This window comes from Chiloscyllium punctatum, chromosome 7, assembly GCF_047496795.1.
Source record: "Chiloscyllium punctatum isolate Juve2018m chromosome 7, sChiPun1.3, whole genome shotgun sequence".
NCBI lineage: Eukaryota > Metazoa > Chordata > Chondrichthyes > Orectolobiformes > Hemiscylliidae > Chiloscyllium > Chiloscyllium punctatum.
The window spans coordinates 77,577,725-77,590,940 of record NC_092745.1 but is presented as its reverse complement, the minus strand read 5'-3'; the positions used below and the strand labels follow the sequence as shown (position 1 = coordinate 77,590,940).

The window sequence follows — 13,216 nt, the reverse complement described above, 5'->3', positions numbered from 1 at the left end:
TTTCTTGATAGTTATTTTCTGATCCTTGTGAGATACAAAGGTTACTTGTCACCTAATAAAAACTGAAAGAACAGTGGATGCTGGAAATCAGAAATGAAAATAGAAATTGCTGAACTCCGAATTGGGGAAGGGTCAATGAACCTGAAATGTTAACTCTGATTTACTCCACAGATGCTGTCAGACCTGTTGAGCCTTTCCAGCAATTTCTCCTTTTCTTACTTGTCACTAATCAATCCAGTGCTCAATATTGATCAACAGTGGAGTGAGTAAGAATGGGGGTCTCAAGAGACCAGAATTAGAATAGTGCAGAAATGTTGGAGGATTGAAGGACTGGAAAATGTTAGAGAGAGTGAGGGGACTTGAGTGGAAGGAGTTGAAAATAAGGATGAGAATTTTAAAATTAATGCATTCTCTAAGTGGGAGATTATGATGGAGACAAGATGATTGAGGAAATAGCTGAACATATTGGAGGAACACTTTGTGTTGTCTTGGGGCTGAGATGAGTGGAGGAGATTTGATGGCAGTGTTCATTGTAAGATGTCTGGACAGAATAGGTAGAGCAAAAAACTCAATTGTTGGAAGTTTCTAGAACCAAAGATCACCAATTTATGATGTTAGCTGCTCTGGGCCTGGATAGAGATTGGCAGCTCTCCATTGTTCTGCCAGCAGTGGGCGATAGCAGTACTATAGCTCCAACTGCCATCTCAGGAGAGGATGGGGGCTACTGAGCCCAGTTGGGACTGGTGCCCGGAATGGTAACTGGGGCCCCCAACCAGTCAGGAAGGCGGGTGGGTTCTTGGGGTGATGGCAGCCAGTTCAGTTGCAGGTTTTGCAATCTGTCAAGGGATGCTGACAATCTCTGGCAAGGCCGGAGGAGGCAACAGCTCCAGTGGGCAGTCAGGAGCATGGTGGGTCAGAGCCTAATGGTATAGACCTCCGACAGCAATGCACACAGGAACAGGCTGAGTGAAGAAGGATGAGTGTTCATACCTGTCAGGTTATGTAGTAAACAAGATTTGAAATGAATCCCATGAAGTTCAGATTGTAACGTGAAGAGATTAAGTTGGAATATCTCTCTGGATATTAATGTAATATTAAAGGGTAAACTACACTGAACATTCTGCAAGTGGGTGAGGATGACATTCATACAGGAATGCAGATGGCTCTCACTCCATTTAAACAGTCGTTTGCAACTACTCCCCTACTATTATCTAATTAAACTATCATTTAGCCCCTCTGTTAGAAATAGTTTCATAGCTATCCACCAGCCAATCAGGTTCGCTTGTGTCATCATCCTCAATGCTGAAGCCTATCACACCTACATTGTCTGGGAAAGTAGCTGACCCAGAACTCATTTGGCCACCCTGAAGCTAGGACATATCAACCTACATTGTCTTGGAGAATCAGTCAGGAAATCATCTGCATAATGATTCCCCAGGATTAGGGTATTAACATTTGCATTATCTCAGAAGATGATCTCATCCTACCATTGTACCTGGGGTTATGGAGGAGGAGGGGGGGGCGGTGGAGGTGGAGGTGGAGGTGGGAGTGGGAGTATCCCCCCTCTGTGAGCATTACCAACTGACCTGCATAAAGGGGATGTGTTTTCTTTGTTCGGGGTCTCTCTTCTGACTTGACTTTGCACGCCTGCAAAGAGTGTCAGAGGGGTCACCTAGCTTGTACAAGCCTTAATAAACTTCAACAGTTTGCAGAAGTTGGTGTGTGCAAATTGCATTTTGTGTGTGAAACCTCAGGAAAAGATCCTAACAAGATAGGTTATAGGAGGCCAAATCTATCACAATTTAAAGCAAAACAACACTAAATGTTTCGGCAATGCCGGTGTTGGACTGGGGTGTACAAAGTTAAACATCACACAACACCAGGTATTGTCTAACAGGTTTAGTTAGAAACACTAGCTTTCGGAGTGCTGCTCCTTCATCAGTGGTTGTGGAGTATAAGAAATTATAGCAAATTGTGTTTTGCAATCTTATATTCCACAGCCACCGGATGTAGGAGCAGCACTCCAAAAGCTAGTGCTTCCAAATAAACCTGTTGGACTATAACCTACCATTGTGATTTTTAACTCAGCACTAAATTAAGCACCATTAATCCAAGAACTTAGTGCCTCAAAGTAGAATGCCCTTGAAATTCCAAGATTACTCAACATCTTTAGTAAATACGTACATTTGAAGAATAAAAATAAGAATTTCAGGGAAGACATGAACATTAGCAATCTGTTACTAAAATAGTAAGTAGTCAGGGATCTGGTATTCTGACTTTTTCTTAGGCAGAATCCTGCATTGTAACCAAGAACTTAATCGAAATTGATAATCTTCTAGATATAGGCTAACTTGCTGTGGACCTCTTACATTTTCTATGCAATAGCTGTTCTTGTTCATGTGCACCAAATGTCATTCTGAAAGATAGTTTAGTAATAATCTTGTACTGTCTGGTAAAATTGCATCCTATATCCTTGTGAAAATCATTAAATTTAAACCAATCATCTTTTTCTTCCTCTCCTTTGGCAGGTTTCAAAGGCTTCAGCAGATCTTGTCCGCTACTGTGAGGAACATGCCAAAAGTGACCCTCTGCTCATGGGCATTCCAACTTCAGAAAACCCCTTTAAGGATAAGAAGCCTTGCATTATATTATAGTTATAGATCACCTTTGTGCTTTTGTTTTTAACAGACCAATATTAGAATAGGTGATGCGATTTTAATGCCCGCTGGTATTCACACACAACCCAAATTCATGTTTCTTCCCATATTGGGTTTTGTCATTTCTCTCTTTTTCCACCTTCTTCCCCCCCACCACCACCCCTCTCTTTTCTCCTCCTCTCTTACACCCTCCCACAAAAAAATCCCATCAAATTAGATTAGAGTTGGGAACAACTTATGAATTCAGACCAAAAAGATGTTAAAAATGTTTATTTGTGCCAGAAGAAAAGTGAAGTTCGAATGTACTGAATAACACTTATATTATGCCTTTATATTTACCATAGTTTCCTATGTTATTGCAAAAGTGTGAAATTTTTAAACTTACAAATGTATGTGTTATATATGCTAAACTTTCACCATCGTCCTCACTGTTAACCTTAATGCTTTTTTACCCCCAATGGATCAGAAATAGCTGCATTGGACTTGTTGAATCAAATGTTACAATGCAGTATACCACTGAAAGTCTTGAGTTGACCCCCAACATCATGCCTGCCTATGCTGTCATTTGTTATTTCCCCATTCACTCACCTATATCTATCAATTGATAAAGTCCAGCAGAAAATTGATGTTTCCCATTTATTAGGACTTTAACACTCCCTCTGCAAGCTTGAAATTACTTATGTATCCACACAATATCCATAATTTTGACAGTGCAACTACTGAAGCTTTGAGAGGTGGATACACAAAAAATGTATCATCAAAGTCTTGATGTCGAAGATCTGCCAAGTTTGTTAACTTTATGTCTGCGAAAATCAGACCATGGTCTCAATACCCAATTCACACATATGAAAGAGACATCAGAGCTAGACATTTCATTACTCCTGACTCAATTATTGGGTTTATGCACCTGAATGTTGCTGAACATCCAATCACTATTGGCAATAGAAACCCTTACACCAGTTCTGATTCCCATCTCTGTACATACCTTATCTTTGCAACCTAACCAAATTAATTAATGTGTCCTGCCATATTAATGATTTAAAATATATCACTTTCATTTCCTTCTAGGGATTTTATTCAAATTTATCAGCATAACCTCCATAACCAACATCTTTAAAATTTCATGGCATGGACAGTGCACACAGAACCTATGCTGTCAGTCTGTGTTTAGTGATGCAATTACAAATGCAAAACGTTTGAAGATTTTCTGTGTATGTCAATCCAAGTCAGATCTCTGTCATTTCTACAGATAAATGAAAGAAAAAAATGTCCTCTGATACACCACAGATAGTAAATGGCAGCAGTTGAATGTTGCAAAAGATACACTAACCAATTGGTATGCAGTTTGAGATCAATAGAAAATGTACTTTATCTGGATTAGTTTTGTGAAAAAACTTTTCGAGCCCATTGGCCCTTGATATTTCTATTTGATAAATTTGGATCTTTGTTTTCCAGTGGTTGCATCAGACTGCTGTCCATATTAATCATATCTTATATATCTAAATTTTGGAAATTGGCAGCATGAGTTTAATTTCTAATATCCAAAGAATTTTGTAACTGCAGTATTAACAGTGGTATTGCCTTAGATCAACATAATAAAGATAAAATAGTTTTTTTAAAACTTGCCAAAATGAAAACTTCAGTTTTACTGGTTGACTGACATTGTATTGCCTGAGAACAATGTAGAGTAGCTGGAATGGTTATAACAAAATACTTTCAAGCACTCTTTTTGTTTGAATTCCAGGATCTAGCTCCTTCCATTTTGGCTATTAAATCAATTTTAAATAGCCATTCACAGACTTGTGAACTCACTTTATCCCAATTCTGAAGGTCTGACATCATCTGAAAGAACAGTGGATCTTAACAGCATGTCCACCCTGGTGCCAAAATTGCCACATTGGACATGTAACCCTGTGACCTACAGTATTACATAAATGCAACTACATTTTAATTTGACCATTAGAACCCATTTACATAAATAAAAAATGCCTTTTTTGTGAAACAGTAAGATATCTGTTTGATAGAATTCTTTACTAAACAGTGTTGATATAGAGCATGGTTTATTTCTGGTGATTTGCATATAAGAGTTTATTATCATTTTGAGGCAGAGATCTCCTTGTACTTTCTGATTTAACTATGCGAATATTAGCTTAGTTCCTCTGATATGTCATTACTAGAGTCATTGTTATTTTCAGAAAAGCATTTTCTCTATTTACCTACAGTTATGCTGTTGTCTCTGATTGTGAACTTCAGCATCTAGCAGTCTTTCATTCCAAAGTTGAATCAGCAGAGCCCTCATGAAATGCAATTGTGCAGTAAACCTAAACAAAAGCTTAGTAACATATTGAAAATATTCATTATGTCATCAACGTCTTTAGTCATTTCCTTGAGTCTTTTATTAGTCTGCATTGTTTAATGGTAAAGTAACTGGTTTAAATTTTAATTTTACTTTCGATAGAAGAGGGGCCAGTTAAGCATTTGATGAAAATCATATACAAAGTATATAAATTCAGATCTTCTGTGTTTTTGTCATTTATAATTCTGCCTAAGTCACCCACCAACATTTGTTGTTTTTTCTCAAATGGACCTTTGATTCATAACCAGTAAAAAGTGCCTTCCAATTATTTTTACTGTATGCGTTATTCTTTCTAGATCTGTTTTGTTATCATCATCTTTCTTTGTCCAACTTATTGAGTTTTTAAATGCTTCCTTGGATGCAAGATATTTAAATCTCCACAAAGCCACTGTGGCTTTCTCATCATAAATTTGAGAAACTTCACATCCTTTCAGGACTTTATGAAAATATTCTGTTTCCTTTGTATGTTAAAATAATAACATCAAGTTCCCTCTTTTCATTTCTTTAGGTGAATCAGTGGAAAATGCAGAAATGCATGCTGCTTTCATAAGTCATTTTACAGCTTCATATTTCAAATTGAGAAAAATGTTTCCTTCTCTTAGGTATCTACAATAACTGATTTCTAAGTCTAGTCTCCAGTGGTTGTTCTCAAGTACTGATTTACAAGCAATTGTTTATTGCATTAGTAAATATTTCATGGGGGCTCTCCTATCCCTTTTTTGGGCTTGTTTCTTGTTTGTCAACCTTAGAAACTAAATAACTGAAATCCCCCATCATCATCATGCTGGATTGGTTGCAAAGTTGTAGGTTTCTTGATTCTTTGGAGCATAGGAAGCAATTTGATATTCATGCAAATTGCTGTTGAAGCTGGAATGTTTTCCTCATTATTTCTGACACTTTGTAACATACTATCACCATACTGTTACTCCTTTCCTAACCAGGGTGGTCTTTGCACCTCATCCCACTAACTTGCATACTTTTATCATTTCTAAGCAACATAATTTGAGAAACACAAACCCATCAGAAAATTGCAAACTCCTGTCTGAGGATCAGCTATGTCATATTTGCTTGCCATTTGAGTTAAAGATTACACCTGAAACATTAAGCCTAATTGCAACTATTTTGACCTTAGAGGTTTTTATAAAAACTTTTTTTAAATGAGCCAAATTCTTTGGAAGAAGCTCTCATTTATTAAGTTGAAAAGTCAAGGCTTAAAATTGCCACAAGATATTTATTATACAAGTTCACTCTTCCTCCTTTTCATTTGAATTATGCTGCAAGTCATTTTTGGATTGTAACAGTTTTTAATGTTGCTCTCAATCTAGAAATTTGTAAATAAAATTACAGTTGTTATCCTTAATCACATATTTTCTCCTGATTTAGACTGTCATTCTTAATAGATAAATTGACTCTAATGATTGACAAATTGACAGACATGAATGAAGAGGGCTGGCTATCAGCTATGCTAAGAATATGGCTGGACTTCTGTTTTTATGCCTTAAACAGATACCTTATCTCATTTGTTTTAGTGGAGAGGGAAAAAGATTTTTGCTAAGTTATATTTTATATGGGTGAAAAAATGAATTTGCAGTGATAAGTCCAGCTTTAAATGTCTCACATTGAAGGAAAAGAAATATGAAGTATTAAAAGTTTGTGTACAAACTATAACTATTGAAAGCCTCATTTATGCCCATGATGAAGAAAATCTTAATTGTCATATTAGTAATGTTGACTGTGCCATAATAGATTTAAAAGCTACTCCTTTAAGAAATTCAAAGACTTTCTTGTGGTCAAAAACCAGCAAGGAGCATTGTTAGAAAATGGACAATAAATCCTAGCTTGAATACAATACATTACACATTTGCCCTTTTACCTCTGGGATTTAGGTTTCAATCTAGTGCAGGGTGATGTGATGTGATGTCTCTGCAGGTTTAAGGCTTGTAAATTTCAGTTTGATTCAAGTGGATGTGAATCTGAAGTTCAACATTATTTCCTAACATATTCCAAGATTGAAAAGATGATTGTGGAAGTTTTAAAATTCAAACTGGCATATGTAATGGTTAAGACATATTAGGGACTATGTCTGCCATGTCCAACCTTGGACATACATTCTTGGAACACTGGTTCCAATAAATAGAATACTTTTTTTCCCTAATAGGGATATTCCTCTTCTTGATTGCCCAAAATATTTCAAGAAGTAAAACCTGTACTCCCAATAAGTAACTCTAGAATTTGACTCTGATTATATTTATCGATGAAGAACGCTTGCTAATCAAACCTTATAGCCATGACACACCATGCTGCACAAAGATGTTTATTTTGTGCCTCAGAATATGCATACATTTCTGCTATTTCATGTTTTAGATGAAATCTCAAGATAGTAGTAAGAAAGAAAATACTTTTTTTTAGGCAATAGCTCTAAATCAATATGGTATGAAGTAGGAAGCCTAAGTCATTGTATATTCATTTCATCTGTCAGTGTAGTCTTTCTATTTTGGACCTATTTTCTTTCTTTGATTTAATCCTTGTGAAAAAATTAAGTTCTGCTTTACACAGTTAAGTTTCTAGTCGCCTTTAGAAAAGAAAGATCAGTACTTTGACTTGCAATTAATTTTTTATCAAACTACTTTCCAACACAACAAATTGTTAGACAGCAAATAATTTTGTATATTTTTGTCTTTATTTCACCAATTTCACTTTGTGAAAAAGAAAATGCTGAAATTGTTCAGTGCTGTGAATGTGTTCAGTATTGTGGATCCAGTTACTCGATGCATTTTAGTAATAAACTCATTGCATTTTATAACTTCTGTTTCGCCATTTTATTGAGCACCGATTTAAATGTTTTTTATGTTTATGGCAGTGTAAGAATGCATTAGCCAAGTGAAAATGGCTCACAAGCTTTCTCAGATCTTCCACTTCCTGCAGAAACCAAGAGAATGGTCTCCAGGAAGGTACACAATATCTTTATAAGCAACACCTAGTAATGGTCCCTTGAGAACTGGGTGCAGTTAACAGAATGTTGGAGTAAGTTCTGTTTTTAAGTCGAGGCAACATATAGTAGGACTGAATTTGGAGAAAACAATCAAAATATTCTAGCAGCAGGTATAGAAAGAGTGAAGGTAAAAACAATGACTGCAGATGCTGAAAACCAAATACTGGATTAGTGGTGCTGGAAGAGCACAGCAGTTCAGGCAGCATCCAACGAGCAGCGAAATCGACGTTTCGGGCAAAAGCCTGATGAAGGGCTTTTGCCCGAAACGTCGATTTCGCTGCTCGTTGGATGCTGCCTGAACTGCTGTGCTCTTCCAGCACCACTAATCCAATAGAAAGAGTGAGTTCACTGAAGAGGATGGGCTGTATATAGAATCATAGAATGGTTACAATGCAGAGGAGGGTATTAAGTCCATTGTGTCTGTGGTGGTTCTCTGCAGAGGTAGTTTGCTGAGTGTCTACTCTTTTCCTAACAGTCTTGTGTTTTTTGCCTCTTCAGATAATAATTCAGTTGTTTTTCTGAAGACCTTAAATCTGCCACCACTACACTGTTGTGCAATGCTTTCAGATACTAACCAGCTGCACAAAACAAATCCTTATATTGTCATTATTTTCCTTTGCCAATCAGTGAAATCACTGTCCTCTGCTTGATCCTTCTGCCAAGTTGAACACTTTCTGTTTATCGAGGCCCTGTCATTGTTTTGAATGTCTCTACAAAATCTCCTTTTCACTTTCTGTCCTTCAGGAGAAACAGCTGAGTTCCTCCAATCTATCCATCTAACTGAAGTTCCTCACCTCTGAAACCATTCTTGTGAATCGTTTTTGCACCGTTTTCACAACCTTCCTACTGTGTGCTCCCTGAACCGGGAAGAATGCTCTGGGTTGAGCCCTTTCCAGTATTTGCCAAGGGTTTATCATTTCCATGTCCTTATAAAGTCCACAATCCCACATAATGTTTTCTCAACCTGTTTTGCTTTCAATAATTTGTTCACTTGGTAGAAAACTCTGAAATTTGGCCATTAATGTATAGTTACTCCACCAATTTAGTGAGTTGAATCTGGGACTCCTTTGTTCAAATAACTAAAATATTACCCAAATGTCTGATTTGAGATTGCTATCCAGTAAACTGCTGGTGAGATGTTTGGACTTTTTGAATTTGTTGCTTTCTATTAATAAAATGTTGTCATTTTCTGTTTAAACAAAAAAAAATGACAGTTGGATGGGTTCAGAGGTCCCATGAAACTGTACCTTGAAGTAAAATGTGGCAGCATCAGGAGAAAATGAAATTCAATCCAGATAAGCATGAGGTAATGCACTTGGGCAGGAGAAGCCAGAATGAGTGTTAGGATCCTGGGAAGCACTGAGCAAGTTCCCCAGTCCTTTGAGGTAATGGAACAGGTAAATGAAGTGGTTAAGGTCGTAGTGAGATGCTTACCTTTATTAGCCAAGGCATAGAGTTTAAGAGCAGGGAGGTTATACTGGAACTGTATAAAATGTTGGTTAGACCTCAGCTAGAGTATTGTGAGAAGGTCTGGAATACAGTTTATAGGAGAGATGTGACTGCATTGGCAAAGGTGCAGAGGAGATTTGTCAGGATGTTGCCTGGACTGGAGAGTTTTTGTTATGAAGAGGGATTTGGTAGACTGGAATTATTTTCCTTGGAGCAGAGGAGAAAAAGTGGAGGACATGATTGAGATATTATAAAATTATCAGGGACATATGGTAGACATGATATGACTTTTCCTTTCAGTGGAGCGATCAGTGAACAAGGCCAAAGATTTAAGACAAGGGGCAGAGGGTTTAGAAAGGGTGTGAGGAAACACTATTCATCTAGAGGGTCTTGGGAGTCTGGAACTCACTGCCTGCAAGGGTGAAAGAGGCAGAAACCCTGATATTTAGAAATTATTTAAATGTACACTTGCAATGTCAATCATAGAATCTATACAGTGTGGAAGCAGGCCATTCGAACCATCAAGTCCACATTGACCCTTTGAAGACCATCCCATCCACACTCACCCCCTACCCTATCCCTATAACCCTGCATTTACCATGGCTAATCCACCTAGCCTGCACATCCCTGGAACCATGGGAACTCCAGGACATCCCAGATGTCCTCACTCCAGGGGGCACAATTTTATCTTCCCTTTGATCGATAGTACCCTCAACCACATCTTCTCCATTTCCTGCATCTCCACCCTCAAACTCCACCCACCCAACAAGGATAGAATTTGCCTGGTCCACACATTCTACCCCACCAATCTCCAAATCCAGCACTCTGTCACTTTCACCGCCTATAATCAGACCCCACCACCGAAAATATATTTTCTTCCCTATCTGCAGTCCATAAGGACTGTTGCCTCCATGGCGACTTTGTTAGGCCCACACACACACACACACACACCTTCCCCTGCTCTCTATGTGGTCTCCTCTACATCGAAGAGACTGAGCACAAACTCTCAGAATGGTTCAGGGAACATCTGGTGCACGTGCACCAACTAACCCCACCTTCCTGTGCCATCCACTTCAACTCCGCTGAGGACACATTCATTCTGGGCCTTCTCCACCACCTTCACAAGGCCACCAGCAATCTGGAGGAGGCACACCTCATCTTCTGCCTTGGGAACATACAACCACATGGCATAAGCATTGAATTCACTAGTTCCCATAACTCCCCGCCCCACTCCATACCATTCCAGGTCAAACCCTCCGACTCAACTCCACCTTGACCTACCTGTGCATCTTCTTTCCCACCTATCCACTTCTCACTGACCTATTACTATCCCCTCCTACCTTTGCCCACCTATTGCCATCCCACCTATCTTTCCCCTAGCCCCACCCCCTATTTATCTCCCAGCCTCCCTTCCCCTCCCCAGTCCTGAAGAAGGGTCCTGCGCAAAACATCAACTCTCTTGCTCCTCGGATGCTGCCTGACCTGTTGTGCTTTTTCCAGCACCCTACTTTATCAACTCTGACTCCCCAGCATCTGCAGTCCTCACTTTCTCCCGATCCACCGAACCTGCACATCTTTGGACTGTGGGAGGAAACTGGAGCACCTGAAGGAAATCCATGCTCGTATGGGGACAATGTGCAAACTCCATACACAGCTTCAATTCCACCCTTGGATGACTATGTCCCTTGTATGATGAGGCAGCATTGCTAACCACTGAGCCAGCATGCTGCCTGTTTGTCAAGGCATACAAGGCCATGAGTTAAATGCTGAAAAACAATGTTAGAATAGATAGGTGGTTGTTTTAGACAGGTGCAGACTCAATGGGCTGAAGGATTGTTTTTTCTATACTGTATCTCTGAAAAGGGTCACTAATATCATCTTTTGGAGCTTTTTCTTTCATTTTACCCTTATCAGCTGAGTAATTTCATCAGGTGAAGATCTGAACATACCAAAAGTTGTCCCAGTTTTCTATCCTTGATCAGTGAGAAATGTGCTGAAGTAATGATTGTTGTAACAGTGCTTTGGCCTTACCATTTGGATAAATGATAAATAAATAATGATCGAGCATCTCTTTTAGAGGTTTGTATTTGTGGCCATTGAAGCCACTTTGAGATTTCACCTAGGAGTCATCAAAATGGTTAACATGGGAGGTGAGAACACCCCTCAATTTAGAGAGAAATAAGAAAGGAACAAACTGGGAGAAAATAGGATTTTTGTTTTAAGTTGGTTCAGATTCAGTTGCTTGATCTTTTCAGTCAGCAACTATGCAAATCTATTGCTGAATCTGTAATCTCATCTGTGAACTTTTGCTCATCTTTGAACTATAGTGGCATTTCAAACTTGATGTACGATAGTTTTAAATCTTTATTTGATACAGTTTGTCTACCCTTTATAAAGGGTATGTCCATTTTTTATTCAATTAATTCCAGTAGCATTAAGAAAATTGAGGTTTCCATAACAGTTGAGAGTTTCTATTTGCCAGTTGAAGAGAAAAATCTACCTCTTGTTTTCTTCAATGTCAATAGCCCCATCCTATTCTATTACCACTTCCCTTCCACCACCCCACCTCACCAAGCCTCCCAAAATCCTTTCTATCAACCATTCTTTTAGTCCCCAAGTGATTGCTTCACTTTCTGCTCGATAGGTATGTATTTGTGATGTAAAGCATTGGCATGTTTATGACAAAAATGCAAATTATTCTCTGAACTGTATCAGTCTTTATGTTAATCTAGACTAATGAGCAGAGTTTTTGCAACCAGGCTTCAGATGGTGTGAGCTTAATATTGTGGCAATATGGCCTGAGGGATCAATACCAAAACTTTGGCTTGGGGTTTCAATCATCCTGCGAAAAGGGGTCCCCATACCAGACTTAAATATTTCCTTTAAAGCACTTAAAAACATTTTCAGAAATTATCACTGTTTTTTTAAAAAAAGCTCTTAAGGAGTTTACAAGGATTTTATTCAAGCATGTCAACATGTAATTTTCACTTTGTTTCGCAGCATTATTGGTATGTTTTGCATAGAAAAAAATTGCTTTGCTTAATTATACGTTCTTTTAGAACATAGAACATAGAACATAGAACAATACAGCACAGAACAGGCCCTTCGGCCCACGATGTTGTGCCGAACTTCTATCCTAGATTAAGCACCCATCCATGTACCTATCCAAATGCCGCTTAAAGGTCGCTGTAACAGGCTTTACTTGAATAGTCCTGCAAGTAGAGCAACAAACTACTAAACAGTCATTTAAGGAACCTTAGTGTTTAAGTCCATTAGTACTAAAGCTTTGTGAGTGAGCTTTGTTTTGAACCCTGTTCAAAGGTTTTCAGTCTCTAATCAGCTATCCAAATTGCCAATGTTTGATCATGTTCAGTGCCAAGATTCCTTTAAGTTAGTGTTTGTAATGTGAAGAATTAGTGAAATGATGTTGGATTTGCTCACTTGTTCGGTGTTTAAGTGTCTTATATAGGGCTGTCATACAAGCAAGACTGCTTTAAATTCAGCACTATTCTAGGGGTCATGTAACTGTACCAGATACTTTAGCTGATTTACACTTTTATATGGCACTGTTCTCCACTCTGCCTCCTCTCCACTTCCTCTGTCAGTCTTGCCTTGAATATCCAGGAGACGGAGTATTGATAGTATCACTGGTCCAGTAATCTAGAAATAGGGTAATGTTCTGGGAATTTGGGTTTGAATCTCACCATAGTGGTGAAATTTTAATCTAATGAAAAAATGGAAGGAAAAAGGCTAGCCACTGTC

At 38.4% G+C, this 13,216-nt stretch overlaps 1 protein-coding gene across 7 annotated transcripts in view; it reads left to right on the top strand.

The window, feature by feature from the left end:
- The window catches only part of LOC140479837 (guanine nucleotide-binding protein G(I)/G(S)/G(O) subunit gamma-12), a 103,963-nt gene extending 96,147 nt beyond the window's left edge, over positions 1–7,816 (top strand). For all 7 annotated transcript variants that reach the window (XM_072574112.1, XM_072574113.1, XM_072574117.1 and 4 more), the window contains one exon: positions 2,529–7,816. In XM_072574112.1, the coding sequence (XP_072430213.1) occupies positions 2,529–2,654 (126 nt within the window). In that variant the 3' untranslated portion in view covers positions 2,655–7,816. The remainder of the gene's footprint in view (positions 1–2,528) is intronic.
- Positions 7,817–13,216: the final 5,400 nt, after the last annotated feature.